The sequence below is a fragment of the Equus caballus genome, chromosome 11, assembly GCF_041296265.1.
Source record: "Equus caballus isolate H_3958 breed thoroughbred chromosome 11, TB-T2T, whole genome shotgun sequence".
Lineage (NCBI taxonomy): Eukaryota > Metazoa > Chordata > Mammalia > Perissodactyla > Equidae > Equus > Equus caballus.
This window is the reverse complement of record NC_091694.1, coordinates 34,366,665-34,386,571: the sequence shown is the minus strand read 5'-3', so window position 1 is coordinate 34,386,571 and position 19,907 is coordinate 34,366,665. Positions and strand designations below refer to the sequence as shown.

The 19,907-nt window shown below is 38.2% G+C and overlaps 1 protein-coding gene across 4 annotated transcripts in view; it reads right to left on the bottom strand.

Annotated features, from left to right (window-relative positions):
* Positions 1-15,863, bottom strand: part of INTS2 (integrator complex subunit 2) — a 50,272-nt gene extending 34,409 nt beyond the window's left edge. Inside the window, exons 1-9 of one of the 4 annotated variants that reach the window (XM_005597541.4) lie at positions 15,749-15,863; positions 14,200-14,506; positions 13,398-13,536; positions 11,811-11,913; positions 11,294-11,407; positions 8,353-8,483; positions 7,933-8,106; positions 5,391-5,617; positions 3,583-3,708 (exon numbers count right to left, since the gene is read on the bottom strand). In XM_005597541.4, coding sequence (XP_005597598.1) covers positions 3,583-3,708; positions 5,391-5,617; positions 7,933-8,106; positions 8,353-8,483; positions 11,294-11,407; positions 11,811-11,913; positions 13,398-13,536; positions 14,200-14,506; positions 15,749-15,767 — 1,340 coding nt within the window. In that variant the 5' untranslated portion in view covers positions 15,768-15,863. Of the gene's footprint in view, positions 1-3,582; positions 3,709-5,390; positions 5,618-7,932; positions 8,107-8,352; positions 8,484-11,293; positions 11,408-11,810; positions 11,914-13,397; positions 13,537-14,199; positions 14,662-15,477 lie in introns of all 4 variants that reach the window. The other 3 variants (XM_001503757.7, XM_070227531.1, XM_023652938.2) reach the window with 3 other exon arrangements.
* Between the last annotated feature and the right edge of the window lie 4,044 nt (positions 15,864-19,907).

Below are 19,907 nucleotides of genomic sequence, written 5' to 3'. Positions count from 1 at the left end.
CTAGTTATTCCATCTTTTACCTGAAAAATGGAATTTAATTTATAGAAACATTTTGAGCATAACTCAAAACTGTAGAGAAATAAGCAATCACTATTCAAAAAGAAAGAGAAAAGACAGCCATGGGCTCATCAGATATGAAAAATACTTATAAAAATATACCAACAACAATGACTTTTTTAAGGGGAATTCCTAGATTTTGTTTGAAAGGTACAAGTCAACTTTGACTTGTGAAAATAATTTTCATTGATCTCCTTCTACTTCATTGCAGTGTAAATGGGTAAAACAAAAAGCAACTGAAAAGTCTGCTATCCCAAGCTAAGAAAATTAAAAAGGCCATTCTCAACCATACCTAAATCACTCCACTAATAAAAGACAGACTTACGTAGTAGAAAGATTATAGCCTTTAGAGCCTGCCAGACCTGAGCGGATCCCGTCTCTGCTAATTACTGGCAACGTGACCTTGAACGAGAAATTTAAGTAATCTTTCTGAACTTAGCTCTACTGCCTATAAAACACAGGTAAAAACCACCTATCTTATAGAAGTAATCAGTATTAGAGATAATATATAGAAATTGCTTCAGGTAAAGAGAAAAGAAAGCACTTCATTTCACGTAATTTCACACCCTCCTGAAACTCCATTCCAACTACATCAAAGGGATTTTCTTAAAAAGCATAAATGCGTAGGATGATGACAAGAGACAACATAAAACACTGGACGCTCGAGTCCAGTCATATAGATGAGTGGTAACTGACTTAGCCAACCTGAGAAAGCAGAATACTAAACTGGCAGGAGGTAAAGCCAATCCACTTTATAGCACAGAATTCCCAAAGGACTCAAGAACTGACAATTCCAGGCAGCTCTGGGAGTGAGAGTGAAGACAGACTAACTCAAAAAGGCTGATAGTCTGTTGAAGTAGCAGACCTCCAAATCACCTCCTCCATTCCACACAAATAGATAAGTATTTGTCCCCTAGTAGAGAGACTGGAGATTTATTCTCTGCAGATGGTAAAAGAGTGTGTCTCTGAACTGAGGGACAACCAGGGATATCTGGAGCACCATTCTGAAAGCAGGAGAATTAAGTCAATAATTATACTGCAGGCTGAGATCGCCCAACCTTCAACCCTCACTTTTTAACTTTGCTTATGGGTTTTTTGTCAGGCCTTCACCCTCCAGGCAAGACAACAGTCTTCTCTAAGACTCTGATAAGCCCAGGAGTTTCCCCAAAGACTCATCTGTGCATTTAGAGGTTCTAATCTGCCTTTTAGTTTCCTACTCTTAAATATGAACAGACAAGAATTATTAAACCCAAAAAAAAAGCGCTTCTAATTTCAAAAAAAGAAACAAAAAAAGGCAGAAACAAAGAAACAGTACAAATAAAACCCCTTCAGGGCCTGGCCCCATGGCTCAGTGGTTAAGTTCGCATGCTCCACTTTGGTGGCCCAGGGTTTGGATCCTGGGCAAGGACATGGCACCACTCGTCAGGCCATGCTGAGGTGGCGTCCCACATGCCACAACTAGAAGGACCCACAACTAAAATACACAACTATGTACTGAGGGGCTGTGGGGAGAAGAAGGAAAAATTTAAAAATTTTAAAAAGCAAAACAAGACAAAGATAAGGAAAATACAAAAGGATAAGAAAATAAGATCATTGTTTCAGGAAGTCCAAAATCCAAATAAAAGGAGGTTTTAGACAGAAAACCCATGTGGAAGACACTGACCAACAAATTAGTTCAAGAAAATTTCCAGTAATTGAAGCATATGAATTCCCAGGTTGACAGGGCTCACGGAATACCTAGGACAATAGACAAAACCAGACTCACACCATGGCATATCATCTAAAAATTTCAAAACCCTAGGGACAAAAAGCTAATCCTATATGTTTCTATTAAAGAAAAAAAAACAGGCCACACAAAGGACCCAGTAACAGAATGTCATCAGACTTCTCAACAGCAATACTGAAAGTTAAAAGACAATGGAACAAGACTTTCAAAGTTCTCAAAGGAAATTATTTCTTGCTCTCCTCGTTAGTACAGTGGTAAGCATCCCCAACTGTCAAAGGAAATTATTTCCAATTTAGGATTCTATGTCCCATCGAACTATCAATCAAGTGTCCAAGTAGAATAAAGACATTCTCAGAAATACTCAGTCTCAAAATAATTTACCTCCCATATACCCATTTTAAAGAAGCAAAATGAGGCGGCTGGCCCCGTGGACGAGTGGTTGGGCTTGCACACTCCACTTTGGCGGCCCAGGGTTCGCCAGTTTGGATCCTGGGCACAGACCTACACACCGCTCATCAAGCCATACTGTGCCAGCATCCCACATAGAACTGGAATGACCTACAACTGGGATATATGACTACGTACCGGGGCTTCGGGGAAGGAAAAAAAAAAGCAGCAGCAAAATTAGGGAGCAAATGAAAAAAGATGAAGACAATGAGTTGCAAGAAACAGGAGATCCCAGGCAGCCCTGGTGGCCTAGTGGTTAAGTTTGGCGCACTGCACTTTAGCAGCCCAGGTTCCCAGACACAGACCTACACCACTCGTCTGCCAATAGCCATGCTGTGGCAGTGGCTCACATACAAAAAGAAGATGATTAGCAACAGATGTTAGCTCAGGGTGAATCTCCCTCAGCAAAAAAAAGAAAGAAAGAAAGAAATAGAAATAGGCAATCCAAAAGAGAAGAGAGGAATTAAACTCCCAAAATGATAGTGAAGAGCAATTGCAGGATGAAAGCTGTGGACCAGGGGCAGAGGTAATCAGTTCAGATTGGAGCAGGTCAAAATGCTCCAGGAGAGACTTCCTCAGAAAATTAAATTGACAGAATATTTAATGAGTCTGAACATCTCCAGAAGAAATCTGGATTAGCAGAGAGTTTGGGTCTGCATTAACCTTAAGTACACAGAACACCAAGCAAGTGGAAAACAACCAAGCAGGTGAAGAACAAAGAAAACCACAGGATAATTATTAATGCAAAACACAAGTTTTGCAGAAGAAAAGCAATCATCTACTACATGGCTGAGCTCCCAATAGTGTAATGTAAATGATTATATATTGATCAAAGCTAAATTATAATACAACTGTACTGCGAGAAGGGCAGGACAGGAGGATACGTAGATGTATTGGGGAAGGAGAAAAAAGAGAACTCATTCCTCATCTTTCACAGTGGGAAGTCAATGAATACTCCTAAAATTGAAAAATCAAGATGTAGCAAATATAAACATGTTATTTAAAGATGTGCTAGTAAAAAACAAAAGAATCAGCTAAAAGAACTGAAAGAAGTTGCCTCTAGGGAAGGGGGAACAGGGATGAGGGGAGTTAAGGACTGCTATTTGCCTTAAGAAATCTTGATAAATAATTATGACCCCTTCAATCAACATGCACATGAAACTTTTATAAAGATAAAAAATGACTGACATATAGTAGGTGCTACTGACACCCTTTTACTGAAAGATATTACCACTGTCCAAACCTAGACAATTTTTGTAGTAAGCTCTTAAGGAATGCTATACATGTGTTTTAATAAATAAACAAAACCAGACCGTGAGAAAGTGGAGCACCTTATTCACGTAGTAAGGTACCTGACAAGTGTAGAAAAGGCCAGCAGCATACAAAAGGAAAGGGAAACGAAGCGAACCCCAGCCGGTGTAGCAGGAGGACGACTTGTCATCAACTGCAGCAACTGCTCGGCTTCTTCCTCTGTTGGTCTAAAAAGAATTACATTATTAGGCTTTATCGTTTTTTTAGTTGAGACAGGGAGAAAGAAAAAATGACTTTCCAACAGTAGAATCTTTCAGATACAAATTTTGAGCTTTATGTTACCTCACTATAAAATTTTTAACATCTTAACTTGTCAAAAGCAAAACTGTTGAGTTTACAACCAGCGTTTTTCCTCAGACACAAATACAGGCAGTCTTCATTTTGCATGGTAGTATGGGACCACAAAAATAACCATGCAAGCTGAAACTGTGTGTCACGATCTTAATAATCAACGGGGAAAATTACAACTGTTGCATCTCTTTTAAGAAAATTTTATATCAAAACATTAAAAACTCTGTTGGTTATAATGCATAGAGAAATTTTTAAAAACAGTAAAACTGGTATTTATATAGCACTCTATAATTGAAAATATCGGAAACATTAGGAATTAAAGTGTTTTCTTTGTAAAAAATGTATCAAGAGTAGTTAGAATAGCCCTTGCTTTCTTCTCACTGTATAACTTATATGGAGTGAGCATCTTTTCTAAGCCTTGAGGAATTGTCACACCCTCTTGTAAGTTTGGATCAGCTTCCAACATTCCATCCTTTGCACTTTCAGTCACGAAATAGCTGAGAGTTCTTTCACTGTGAAGACTTTTGCCAGCATCACTTCCTCTGGAACTTCATCCTTTTTGTCACAATGACTTTTCTCATTTATGTTGACAAATTTGCCTTCACTAAGTTCACTTGGTTATATTTCAAGGGTCTTTCAAATGGCAGCAGTGTCAACATTCTCACAGTCAGTTATTTCTTCTACTTACATTTGGTTCAAATGTCACTTCCAGTGTTACCATTTTTGTTTCTGTGTTACATTTTCATCTTTATTGGCCAATTCCTTCTTTCAATTATCCATTTTTGTAAAATGTCACATGGGTTTATCATTGAGACAAGGAGACGATATGTTTGTGAACCAAGTAATAATGTGCAGTGACCAGCTGCCAACACTTTAAAAGAAATGATGCAATTGGTCACTGATCATGACGTGCATCTGTTATTTAGAGTGGTTTGTGGTTTGAAGAGTTCTCAGCAAAGTTTGTACTTTACACAATTATTTGGTTAATGTTTCATGATAACTGATGCATTAATTGTTTAGGGAGCAGTGTTAGTTAACTAAACCATGGTAAGTGAAATTCACGCATGTTGGAGACATGCAAAATGAGGACTGCATGTACAATAGTTGAGGACATGATTCCAAAGGCTGTAGCACAGTGACTAAATAAGAAACCTTGTGCTTAATAATCACATCATATCAATTTTAAATAATTTATGATCTCAGTTGTAAAAGGAAACAGGAGAGATTTACTTCACTTAGCAGCATGGGATAGGTAAAGGATCACTCAAAAATCACTCATTATAGTCATATCAAACTGTGTTGAAGTCACACGTTCCTTAAACTGCTCTCGCCCCTCCCATATTTACATAACTTTATTTACAATCAGACCAAAATAAATGGATACATCCCAGCTAGGAATGTTTTCCCTTAGGACTTCATTCTTGATATAGGCCAGTCTGCTACTTAAGCCCAATAGAAAACCCAAATCCTCTGAATAAAAGGCCTTTGGCTCACTTTCTTGGGATTAGAAACAAGAAAGTAAAATGATGGAAAGGTAAAATATCAAATTATTGAATACTTGAGTCCAGCGATCCCCATCAAAGCACAGTACAGACGTAAGAGTGCACTGGCTTTCACAACATGCTCTTCTTTCAGCCCCGAATACACAGACACATTGGGCTCCATCTCCACATCAGCTTCTTCCACAATGCGGGCACTTCTTACTGTGGGGAGAATGCCCATCAACTCCAGAAGAAGCTGCCTTCTCATCTGCCAAAGGACAGAACTACTGGTCTCTCTTTTTCTCTGTAGGAAATACAGACCACAAAAGGAAGAAAGCATGGAGGACTTACTAAGTCAAAAAGCTCAAAGCTCCCCAGCTAACACTTGAAATTGACCCATTTGAGGAGGCCGACGTAACTGCAGAATCTCATTTTAACCAATCAAGCAAACTCAGAATTCACTGGTACATTTGAGGAATATTATATTCATCCTAATTTGGATTGGTTGTATAGAAAATACTAAATTAATGACATTGTGAATTATAAAATATCATTTAAATGGCACTTTCAAATACATAATGACTAAAGGAGTCATATGTGGTATAGTAAAAAGTGCTTAGATTTTGGAAACAGAAGATCTTGGGTTTAAACAACAGCTCTGCTGTTAATTAATTAATTACTTTTAGGTACATGAGATAACCTTTCTGAACTCAATTTCCTTAATGATAAGAAAATGAACATTTTCTTAATAATAATTAACTCCTAGAACTATTGTAATTAGGAGTTTACAAATCTATCAACCCCACAGTTCTTCAGGCAGGGATAATGTCTCAGTCATCTCTTACTTGGCAAGGCCTACCGCTGCGCCTGACATAGAGCAAGCACTCAATCTCTGTTAAACAGATGAATAAATGAACAAAGAAAATACATATGAAAGTGGTTCTAAACTGTAAAGGACTAGGCAAATGTTAGTTACTATTTTTAGAGTGTTCCTGCTTTAATAACGTTAGGTTCAAATAAGAAAAGCTTACTATACACAAAGGACAATTACAAACAAGACAAGCACACCGAGTGCTTAGCACAGTGTTGGACATGTAGAAGGTACACAATAAATGTTACTTTCCTTTTAAAAAGTAAAGCTTAAAATTAGTTTACAAAAGGGCTAGAAATAAAGTAGAACTTGGATATAGAAAAGCATGGTGAGTCAGTAGCACAAAAAATAGACTGGAAGATCTAAGCAATACATATGCTGCTGCCGTCTAGTTCACTGACTTCAACAAGTCTGCATTAGTTCCTTCATAGGGATGCGACTCAGAGTTACCACGAAACGTTTTTTGAAAAAGTAAAATATTTTGCACGTTAAAAACTGTCATAAAATATAATACATATTCATTAGTAGATAAATAAAATGTGGCATACACATACAATAGAATATTATTCAGCCTTAAAAAGGAAGGAAATTCTGATACACGCTAAAATATGCATGGACCTTGAAAACACTATGCTAAGGAAAATAAACCAAACTCAAACAGAGGACGATTGTATGATTCCACTTATATGAGGTACCTAGAACGGGAGGATTCATTGAGACAGAAAGTAGAATATACGTTACCAGGGGCTGGGAGGGAGGGGAAACAGGGAATTATTGTTTAATAGGTGTGGAGTTTCTGTGGATGACGAAAAATTTCTGAAAATAGGTAATGGTGATAGTTGCACAACACTGTAAATGTACTTACTGCTACTGAACTGTATACTTAAAAATGATTAAAATGGTAAATTTTATATTACCCATAGTTTACCACAATAGAAAATATATATATATTAAAATTATACATACTATAATAATTTATTTTGATGACCTAATGCAGCAGGTCTCACGAGTCTGAACCAGAATCCTGGAGATTCCCAAAACTCTTTCAGGGGGTCCAGAGGACCAAAAATATTTCCTTAATAATACTAAGAAATTATTGGGCTTTTTTACTCACATTTTCTCACAAGTGTACATGAAGCTTTCCAAAGGCTTCTATTAAGCCAGACATTAAAGAGAGTTGCAAAACTGTAAAACAATGCTACTTTTCTCACTAAATTTTTGTGGTTTTAGAAAATATGGTTATTTTTCACAAAAAATATGTTCACATTTAATAGGGTTATTGTTATTACTTTTTTTTTTTTTTTTTTTTGCTGAAGAAGATTCACCCTGAGCTAACATCAGTTGCCAATCTTCCTCCTTTTTTCCTTTTTTATGTGGGCCGCTGCCACAGCATGGCCACCAACAGACGAGTGGTGTAGGTCTGTTCCCAGGACCAGAAACCGGACTGCCAAAGTAGAGTGCACCAAACTCAACCAGTAGGCCACTGAGGCTGCCCTTATTGCTATTTTTAAATAAGTTAAATAAATATTTCAAAACTTTAAGGTTTCATTTTTAGTATGATAAATATCAGTAGATAAAAGCACATAAACAAAAGCTCTTTGGTATCCTCAATGATTTTTTTTAAACATTAGGAGGTCCTGAGTTTGAGAACCACTGGTCTAATGACAACATTCTAAAAGTGTCTTCTTCTCTCTTACTAATTGCCAAAATATCCCGATCTTTAGCCTATACATATATTTATCCCTTACCTGCTGTCCATTTCGGATAAAAGTACCAAACCAAGTCCGGACTTTCGCATTTGTTCCAAGAAGTAAGCCACTAACAAAACAAACCAAGTCACTCACTCCATCTTCACTAGCTTCATTTTTAGTATGATCCAATGTCAAAGCCACTCCAAGGCCTGGCAAGTGACATTCTTCCACCTAACACAGCAAAGAAAACAAACTGCACTCAATATGAAGGGGAAAAAGGGCCAGGAAGCTCCTGAATCTAAAACATCTACAGTTTAGAGGAAGACACATCACAAAACATAAAAACCCAGGGAGGAAGGTAATACACCCAGCATATAATTATAATTCCAAATCTCTCCAACATTCTAAAGTCAGCTTGAGAAAAGTTCCTGGTCCTAATATAAAGGATTTGTCTCAAAAAATACTAAGATCTCTTACCACCATGCCTCGGACCTTGAGAGCCTGAGAAGGATTCATTTTACATAAGAAGCGTAACGCATCTGTCCTGCGCCTTCCTCCAAGACTTTCTTCATCTTGTCGTTCTCCATTTTTGATCAGGCCCCTACAAACTGAACATTTAATAGCCTCTATTACTTTCAGCTTTCTAAGTAAAATGCTAGACACAGTTTTTTCAGCCTTGAGAATCGATTGTTTCTGTAGATTAGACTCTACAAAGGAAAGAATCAGGGTAGTTGAAAGCATAGCAATAAAAACTTGTCAAAATAAAGCAAAGAGTGAAAAGAGCCAAAAAATGAACAGTGACCGGTGGGACAATATCAAGTAGTCAAACATACTTAGAATTAGAGTCTGAGAAAGAAAAAGGGAATTGAAAACAAAAGTAGATTTGAAGAAATTTTTCCAAATTTGATGAAAACTATAAACCCAGAAGTTCAATAAACTCCAAGCAGGATACACACAAAGAAAAATCACATCATAATCAAACTTCTGAAAACCAGTTATGAGAGAAAATCTTAAAAGTAGCCAGAAGAAAGAAATAAATCAAAGTAGCCAGAGAAAAAAAAGAAACATTATGTACAGAGGAACAGAGGTCAAACATTACCACAGACAACAGAATAACATCTTTAAAGAGCCAAAAGAAAACGTCAGCCTAAAATTTATATCAAATAAAATATCTTTCAAAACTGAAGGCAAGGGGCTGGCCCCGTGGCCGAGTGGTTAGGTTCGCACACTCCGCTGCAGGCGGCCCAGTGTTTCGTTAGTTCGAATCCTGGGCGCGGACATGGCACTGCTCATCAGACCACGCTGAGGCAGCGTCCCACATGCCACAACTAGAAGGACCCACAACGAAGAATACACAACTATGTACCGGGGGGCTTTGGGGAGAAAAAGGAAAAAATAAAATCTTTAAAAAAATGAAGGCAAAATAAGGTTTTTATCAGGAAAAAACAAAACTTTTCTAAAAAAAGCTGAGAAAATTTGTTGCCAGCAAACCTGAACTATAAGACATGTTAAAGGAAGCTCTGCAAGCTAAAGGGAAATTATTCCAAAAGGAAATGTGGAGCTACAAAAAGCAATGAAGAGCATCAAAAATGGTAAATGTGGATAAAGAAATAGACTTTTCCCTCATGTTTTTAAAGTCTTTAAAATATAATTAACTGTTTAAAGCAAAAGTAGTAACAATGTACTCTAAGGTATATTACACACATAGAAATAAAATCTATAACAATGGCACATAGGACAGGAGGGGGAAATAGAAGTATATTACATTGTATGTGGAGAGGTATAAAATCATTTGAAAGTCGACTGCAATAAGTTAAAGAGATATACTATAAACCCCACAACCAAAAGTAAATAAATAAAAGCAAAGAAAAAAATAAAGCAAAGAAGTATAGCTAATAAGACAGTAGTGGAGGGGCCAGCCCTGTGGCCAAGTGGTTAGGTTCGAACGCTCTGCTTTGGCAGCCGAGGGTTTCGCTGGTTTGAATCCTGGGTACAGACATGGCACCGCTCATCAAGCCATGATGAGGCAGCATTTCACATGCCACAACTAGAAGGACCCACAATTAAAAACACACAACTATGTACTGAGGGGCTTTGGGAGAAAAAGGAAAAATAAAATCTTTACAAAAAAAAAAATCCCTTAAATATGAAGACAGAAATAGATGAAAAAGATGGAAAAGTATATATACCATGCAAACACTGATTGTAAGAAAAACTGATAGGGCTGTATTAATATCAGATAAAGCAGACTTCAAAAGAAGGAATATTATTAGGGATAAAAAAGTACATTTCATAATGAAAAAGAAAAAGGCTCAATTCATCAAAAAGATATAACAATCCTAAATGTACATGGACCCAAAAACAGCTTCAAAATACATGAAGCAAAAACTGAAAAACTGAAAGGAGAAATAGACAAATCCACAGTTATATGCAGAGGCATCAACACTCCTCTGTCTGTAATTGGTGGAATAAATAGAAAGAAAATCAGCAAGGACACAGTTTACAAAGGGCTTTTACATATCATGTGATATTCAATAAATCTCTTAGAAACATAAAAGAAGTATCTGTTTGTGTGTGTGTGAGGAAGATCTGCCCTGAACTAACATCTGTGCCAATCTTCCTCCACTTTGTATGAGGGATGCCTCCACAGCATGGCTGATGAGTGGTCCAAACCTGCGAACTCTGGGCCGCCGAGGCGGAGTGCACAGAACTTTAACCACTCAGCCACAAGGCCAGCCCCAGGAAATATTATCAATACCTCCATTTTACAGATGAGAAGTTAAGTATCTTGACGGAGATACACAAAGAGTAAGTGATAAAGACAGAAATCACGACGCCCAGATCCAATGCTTTTTCCTCCTTGTCTCCCAATTTGCAAATTACCTTGCTCAATAAATGTTTTTATTTTTATATCACTCAGACCCAAACAATAATCTTCAATCACTAGTAGTTTGAAATAGAGGTGAAAATTTGTTGATTTTTCTCAATTTCTACCCTATACTTTTCCGCAAACTGACAGCAATAGGGCTAAAAAACAATGGATTTGCTGGTCTTTCTGCTTACCTATATCTCACAATGCTCTCTGCTTATCTCACAGACACGTGTCTTCTCCTCCCTGCTCCCTGAGCGTAGGGATTATATCTTCTAGTTCTTCAGTATTTTTTACTGTCCTATTATGGCACTGGTGACTAACAGCAAAAAAAATTTTCTTGCTACATATTCACTGTACTTAAATTTGTAATCTCAAAACAATGTTGAATGTCTAAACTGAGTATTTCTACAATGAATACTCACTAACAAACTTTCAAAAGATAAACTCTCAAATAAAACCCCATAAATGTTTCTTCTTAGCTCAAAAAATAGATCTTGTACATGCCCAAGCAAATCTCTTCAATATCCCATTTTTTAAAAAATTTACCTTCATTAAAACTATCAGGAACATTGGCCACCAAAAGACACAAGAACCAGGCACCATTTCTAACATGTAGCAAGGCTTCAGCTACATCAACTATAGGAAGCAGGGAAGGGAGCTCTATAAGAAAACAAAGGCAATGTTACTACCAAGGAGTGATAGTTCATTGTATTATACATTACACATCCTTTGACAAAATATTTTATTTTACTCCCCCCATGGATATTGTTTTAACTTTTAACAAAACTGGGATTATATTCTATTTACCATTTTGCCCTTTGCATTTTATATTTATATTTAACATACTGTGAACATTTTCCTCAAATACACCATTTAATGGCTGCATAATATGCCATACCATGGAAATAATATAATTTACTTAATCACTGTCCTACTATTAGTCATTTTTAACTTAATCTTTTAAAGTACATTTTTATTAGGTGATCCTTAAAATAACATGACATTCCCGGTATCAATTAATAAGAAACGATATCTGAAATGTATCTTACACTCAGGATAGTACCTGCTTGTAAGATACAAAGTACATCTGCAGCTTCCTCCAAATAGACTGGACTCTCAAATAACTCAGATGGCTTGAAAAAAAACTCGCCACTGGACTCAGAGACCTTAAAAAGAAGAAAGAAATGATGAACTCTATTAATTTCAGGTAATGAATCAAATCCCTTACTATTTTTGTAATTATCTGTTATGCTTACCGTCCATGTCTCTTAATATGTCATTAATATACTGCAGCATAAGATGCAATATTTGATGAATCTGAACCAATGTGACCACAATTAGTGGTGACATTAATTATTATTCAGACATGGCAGTATGGGTCTCAATAATTTATTTCTATATAAATAGAGACACGTGGAATTAAAAATAAGACAAGCCAAAGAAATGAACTGGGAATGCTATCTACATAAGTTGTAGCTCAAAAAAAGCCAAAAAACTGTAAACTTAAAGCAGTACAACAAGCATAAATTCATGTTCAATTCCAAATGAACTGTGGGAAAAACAAAGAATAAAAATTTATGTCAACAAAAGTACCTACTAACTTTTTAAAAAATTTCCTATAGTAGTTTTATCACCACACTTCGCACATGCTGAAGAGTGCTGAACTGAAAAACTGGAAACCTCCCAGAGGAGAAAGGTCACTTCTTTTATTAGAGCTATCAAGTGAAGTATTGAGAAAAAGATGTAGGAAAAATATTGGTTGAAAGGAAAGACCATCAGTATAGTAGAAAAGAGCAGATGGAAATAAATGCTTGTAACAGAAAGAAATTTTTTTAAAGATTTGTAACATATCTTAAAAACTATCTAAAACTGAAACTCCCTCTTATCAGCATTTTCTTTGGAAAGAGAATTTAGTTGTTTTGTCCACAATTTATAAAACTAAACTTTATTTATTATAATTTAACTGACCTTGAAATTCTAACAAAATAACTTTTGCCTCTGAAACTCTGGGCCTAATCTCATATAATCCATCTTAATATGAAGATGCAATTTAGTTCTTTGTATGGTAGACCCCTGAAATTCACAAACTTAAAATAATTACCCAAAGGTCCAAGACCCCAAGTAATCTATCATTTTGCTGAGATGAGAAGCTGAATAGCCTTCATTAGTGTGAGGAGGAATTCAGTCACCTAGTGAGCGAGGCTAGCGGATGACCCTCCGTCCAGTTCAGCTCTGATATTTCCTCCTCAGTGTTATCTATGAGATAATTAATCCTCATTCAGTGTCTAAAGGAATCACATACATTTTTCAGTTATACTTCACAACATTTTACAGGGAAATTTACATCCTATAAAAGTACTGTCAAGTTTGGTAATTTGTACAAGTCACTGAATGGACTCCATACAGAAAAAAAATCCCTATGATAAAGAATGCAGAATAGGCACAAATGAAAGAAAATAGTTATTAAGAAAGAAAGCCTTTAAGGCAAGCATTTAGTGTCTTTCCAAGCCTTTGAAAGGAAAACATTTCTACAACAAATAGAAATACGTGTAGAAGAGGATGCAGCCTGCCTGCCTTCCTGCCTGTTTCCACCTTCTATGTGTAGACATCAGATCATGCAGATTTTGAGCTGTGATTAAAATAAATGCACCTTGTTCATAATTGCCAACAGTTCACTGAGCACAAGACGCAATCGACGAGGCGAATCACTGTGTTCAAATTCTAACGTCAGTCCATGCTGCAGCTGTGATACCAGGATGCTCTCTCCACTGCCTCCTCCGAGTTTATGCCTAATAAAGTACAGACGTGTAAAGCAACAATTATGAGAAGACCAACACAGGAATAATAGCATGAAAATGATCTTTTATTGAAATAATCTACAAAAGAATGTATGAATTATTTTCATCCATTTCATGAATATATTCCTTCTAAAATACTGTTTAGGTTGCCTATCTATTTCAGGGATTCACAGCCTATGTAAAGACTCCATCACAACTGATAGTTAACACCCACCTGCACTGACAGTGGCTCACTACTGGACCCACAATGGGCAGGGAAAGACAAAACATCTGCCCGGAATTTCGGGGAATCAATGTCAGCTTAAAAAGCCTCTCAAGTGATTCCAATAAATTCCTCTCCTCTAGGGGAACTTACCTTTCCCACTTTCCACTGAGAGTAATTGGTCTAATCAGTTTAGCCCGAATACAACAGTGTATATAGCCAAACTTTTCTACACAACGTGTTATAACATGGAACTCAAAGATCCTAGAATTTTAACCATAAACAGAAGAGAACTAAGTAAAATGCTCTCCAAAGTTTATATTCTCAATCTTCTCTTTTCTGGAGGAGTGCATCTAATAAAAAGCCCTAAAAGCTCCAAAAAAAATTTGGTTCCCTCTTCTTTGGCAAATCCAAGTAAACCCCAATGCACATATTATATAACATAACATTACCTAAGCTGCTGTTCTTTGCTGGCATCCTGTTCTAAAGCATGAAAGTCCACAGACAACAACGCAACAATGGAGTTGACAGCTTCCACTCCAGAGAGAAGGCGAAGGATGAGTTTTTTATCCTGGGCCCAGCTTTGGCTCTGATCAGCAGGAGCACAAAGTGCCATCCGCACCAAGCAGGGCAAGAGAAGTCTTAATTCTGGATCACTTAAAGATGCCAAACGAACAACATCCACCTTCTGCATTGCCTCAAAAGCAAAAGGGCTGACAAACTGAAGGCTTGTACACTCGGTCATTATCACTGTTGATCCTAGTGGTAAAAAAACAAATAAAAGCAGAGGAATAACCTCCACATGTATGAACAGCGTTCTTTTTAAAAACCCTGAAACATGTCGATCTTTAAAAGGCCCCTATGTTGGCTATGTTCCTGGCACAATAAAAGGCTCTCTATGTTTCTACTGCCATCTGGAAAATGAGAAAGAAAATAGAATATATTAATGTTTCTTCCAGCCTTAGGGGTCTTTTGTTCTAATACTCTTATTTTGCAAAGAAGGAATATGAAGCCCAGAGAGACTAGGTAACAGGCCTATAGTAATATTACTAGTTAGTGGCAAAATCCAAGGCTGAACCCTCATCTACTAAATCCCAGGCCAAGGCTTTCTCCTCTATGCCAGTCATGAGTGCACAATTTAAATAAAGGTAAAGGAACGGCACAGTTAAGAAGGCTCCTCTTCCGCACCTCGTTAGTTTCACATGCCTACACAACATACGGCAAGAACTGTTAGGCTTCTCTTTCCCACCCTCCAGGAGTCCATGGAAGCATGGGTAAATTGCCTCACTAGCAGAATCAATGCTGGATTCAACGCTCGAGAGGCCCTATCACTATCCTATGTCCCCTGTGTTACAGGGCAAAAAACAGCTGTGGAGGCGCAATTAGCTACGGGAGAAAGATGAGTCCCACTTGGGCACTTCTGTCTTCAGGAGTAATCAGAGGCAAAAAAGAAAATAAAAAACAGAGAGCAGGGAGCCAAAGCTATCCCCTTAAAGACCCACAGACCAGCAGAATGGTGGGCAGAAATGTTGCTTTGCTAGTAAGCAAGGGAAGCTGGCCTTTTAACAGAGGGGCGGGCTGATGAAGCAGAGGCGCCAAGACTCCTGTGCTCATAGGTCTCACCCCGGGCGTAATGAGAACCAACCAGTCCCTGCGGCTGAGCAAAGTCGGGCAGGTTGGCGACAGGGACCGGGCAACGCGCTGAGGCCTGAGAAGCGGAAGCTTCATACCTTAAGATCTGCCCTCCAGCCTCCCGGGACCCCACCCGGCTTCCGCGCCCTAGAGGCGGGACGCGGCAGAAATCAAGAGCGCGGGCTGAAGTTGGGCCTAGGCGATAACCCGGATTCCCCAATCCTAGCTGTGCCCTGAGTCGACCCAGGCACCAAGAACCCAGACGCCGGGACCAATCGGGTCGGCGGTGCGACGGGGGCTGGAAGAGGACACCGCACAAAGACAGAACCCGGACTGAAGGGAGGGGAAAGCGGAGAAGACTGTTTCAACCTGCACCCAGCACCTTCATTCATCCCCAGCGTCTGACTCCCGTCGGCCACCGTAGTGCACTGAGAGGAAGGGTGCCTGGGAAAGGAAACTCAGGAGACGCCCGCGCTGATGCAACGGTGCGCATGCGCGGTCCCACCCCTTCCTCCCCGGGCTGTTTTGTCTGCCCAACTTCAGTGCCCAAGGTGTGGAATAAGAATTGCTTCCAGAGCCTTTTCCAGAGCGTGCCTGCTGTGTCCTTTTAGATAAATCATTAAATCCCTCCGAGCTGCAGTTCCGTCATCACAGGATTATCGTGGAATTCAAATGACAATGTATGTAAAAGAAATGTTAAGTCCCCACTATTCTTTGACAAGAGCACTAATGGAATCAGACTGTACTGTTTTCTTTCCATCTTTGCCTGTGCTCTCCCAGCACCAAAGCTCTAGAATCCTAGGATTTGTAGGAGATCTTAAAAAGTAATCTAACCGCGAGCCTTCTTCCGCTCTCGACCTCACAGTCGGAAGTTAAATATCTTCACTTTAGAGTTCTTAACTTAAAGGCCATAGATAGAGAGCAATGGAGTTTCAGGAATTCTCTGGAATGGGCAGAATTGTGAGTGCTTGGCACTTCTGCAAAGAGGGTCCAGAACTTTCAACAACTGAAGTCTGATCACCCAGGAAACATTAAGAATCTCTAATCTTTATATATTTTCATTTTATTTCTTGGTTCAATCAATGTGTATTTTGCAGTTTCTATTTACCGGATATTGTCTTAGTAGCTGGAAACAAAAATTTTACAGAGATACAGTACTTCAAACTTTGTAGCTTCCAAGGCTTTGACAGAGGGATAATCTCTTTGAAAATAATGTCTGCATTCAATATGAAAAATCAGCAGAGGAAGAAAAGAACTAATGTATGTGGCAGTGCTTCTCAAACTTTTTTCCACCTGACCCACAGTAATACATGTCACATTGTGACCCAGAATACACATATGCATATATACCCACAGTTAAGTGGAAACAAATGTTCTATGAAATAATACTCAGATACATGTTATGTATTCTATTTCACCTCTTTAAATTCCTTGGTGGCTACACACTAGAATTGATTTAACAATTTATTAATGGGTTACAAACTGTACAGCGTTGTCTTTTTTAAGCTGATATTGATTAAGGACTTATTTGTTGAACACTTGCTAGGCACTACTGCTTTATATCTATTATCTGATTTAATTCTCTGAGGTAGGTAATATTATTGTCCCTTTTACAATTTTGGAAATTGAGACTGAGAGAAGTTAAGCAGTTTATTCTCCCTGGATAGTTATTTCACAGGACGAGCATGAAGGGAATTCAAACACTGCTTTGGGGGATAATGAGAGGAGGTGGATGTGAACTAAGTGATTTTTAAGATCTCTTCCAACTCTAATTGCTTATGATCCTGTAATCATTATTGGAGAAATGATTGCAGATCCATCTTGATCTACAGAGAACAGTATATCCCATCCAGCCTGAGTCTAATGGTGATGAGTGCTGACACATCTTCCTCCAAGTCCTCTTCTCCTTGTCTTCCAATTCTTATCTCAGTGAGTGTTACCATCATCCAGAGTTCCCAGAAGCCTGGAAGTCATTCTAGACTCCATACTCCCCCTCATATCCACTTAGTCAACAAGTCTTTTGCATCTACATTGTAATGTTTGCCAGTGAAATCATTTTGACAATCATTATAATAGACCTCAGACACCCTACTGAACAAAGATCTGCTCCTGAGCTTTTGAGTTTTAGATCTGCTTCCTCTGAGGCCAACTCCCTAACTATCCTAAAATCAATGTTTAAAGACTTTGCTGCTCAGATGTTTAATTAGACAGATTCAGGAACTTCTAGAATGGGAAATAATGCTACAAATTAGCCCTAACATTTAGTTCCCTACAAATCACAAAACCGTTGATTATCAAAAGAGTATATTATCTAATTATAGTGTACCCTTTTGTAATTAGAAAATATTTCTGGAAATAATCCCTTTTTTAAATTAATGTAGTACTGAGGCTCATTACCATTTCTACTCGCAAAAAGATATATTTCATCAACTTTTTTTTAAAGATTTTATTTTTTATTTTTCCTTCTTCTTCCCAAAGCCCCCCAGTTCATAGTTGTATATTTTAGTTGTGGGTCCTTCTAGTTGTGGCATGTGGGACACAGCCTCAGCATGGCTTGATGAGTGGTGCTAGGTCCACGCCCAGGATCAAAACCGGCGAAACCCCGGGCCACCAAAGTGGAGTGCACGAACTTAACCATTTGGCCACAGGGCTGGCCCCTATTTCATCAATTCTATGATGACGTTTTTTTTACATTTTAACATCTCTAAAATTGGGATGTCTTACAATTAATAGTGTGTTAAATTATACTTGGCAGCATTTTTTATTTCTTAGTGGTACATAAAATGATGTCTTACAATTACTAGTGTCTTGGGTTTGATGAAACATGCTGTATAGCTCCTGTACTTTATGTCAAAAGAGAAGACTCCTTCTTGAATGAAGTAAACATTCTCCTATGACTGGCTACTTATGTTTCAATCAGATTAGGGGAAGAAAAAAAAAGGAGAAACAAAAAGATAAGAATAAAACAATATCTACTATGTTTCAAGTATACTGGGTGCTTTTATGTAGATTATTGCCAAGAAAGTGATCTTCAAGAAAATAGAAGACCCAGCTATTTAAAGGAGGACAAATGTTCTTTGGAAATAGAGTCACAAAATTTCAAAAGTCAAAGGTCTCAGGAGACATCTAGTTCTAGCTTTCTCAGTATGGAACTGTTTTTGTTAATTATCCTCAATAGTGTACCTATTTTATCTTGTAAGATTTCATTCATTGTTTCAGCCTGTCAAGATCGTTTGGACTCTTCTTTCACACTGGCTATCTGCTTTGGCTAAGCAGATCATCTCTTCATTAATTTTATGGATAAAATGTTGAATACAATTGGGTGCAGCCAAGGTTCTATAGTATAGCATTGGAGACATCCCTCCTGATTGACACAGCTCCACCCAATCAAGATTTTTGGTTACGATTTTTCAACCAATTATGAATCATCCCAACTACTAAAACACTTCCCTGCTTTGGGATAAAGTTCATTTTCCTTAAGGTGGCATTCAATCATGGTTTGACTTTTCTCTAGCCTGGACTCCTGCCATATTCCACCATGGTGCCTCCATTTTAGTCAGTTTGCTCGTTTCCCAAATTCTTCACGTTTTTCAGGGCCTTCTTCCACACTGTTCCTTCTGTCTGGAATGCCTTTTATTCTCTTTCTTTAGATCGTGACTCCTATGTAGCCTTGAAGTGTCACCTCCAGTGTTCCCTTGCTAAGAAATCTTTCCCTGGGGCCAGCCCAGTGGCGCAGTGGTTAAGTGTGCATGTTCCACTTTGGCAGCCCGGGGTTCGCCAGTTCAGATCCCAGGTGCAGACATGGCACCGCTTGGCACGCCATGCTGAGGTAGGTGTCGCACATATAAAGTAGAGGAAGATGGGCACAGATGTTAGCTCAGGGCCGGTCTTCCTCAGCAAAAAGAGGAGGATTGGCAGCAGATGTTAGCTCAGGGCTAATCTTCCTCAAAAAAAAAAAAAAAGAAAGAAATCTTTCCCCGACAAACCACCTCTCTCTTCTTTAAAGTATGCCCCTCAGTGCTCCCAAGCCACCTTTTGCTTCCTTCCATCATAACATTTTACCTATTACACTATAATTGTTACAACTCGTCTGTCTCTCCCACCAGGACGTAAGTACTTTGAGGGCAGGAACCATATTTTATTTCTTTGCCCTTGGCACAGTATGGTCCTTAATATTGGTTTGTTGAATTAATGACTCAAGCATAAGAATACATGAAATCTTACTAAATAACCTGCTGAATGTGCATTTCCATGATGTTGATCAATGCTGCAAAATAAAATGTAATGAGACTGATTTCAGCGCTCTCTCTTGTAAAATACATTACACATTGCATTGTTATTGATATCACTTTAGAGGGCTCATCGAAGCAATTATGTTTATACAGGTATGTTTCTCAGTAGACTGAGGGCTTATGGTCAAAGGTTGGCACAGCAGATAATCAATTAGTTTATTGAACAAATAGTGCTTTAGTGAAACCATGCTGGCTTCATAAAGTCAAGTAAATTTGTTAGTAGTTTCTAGGACATA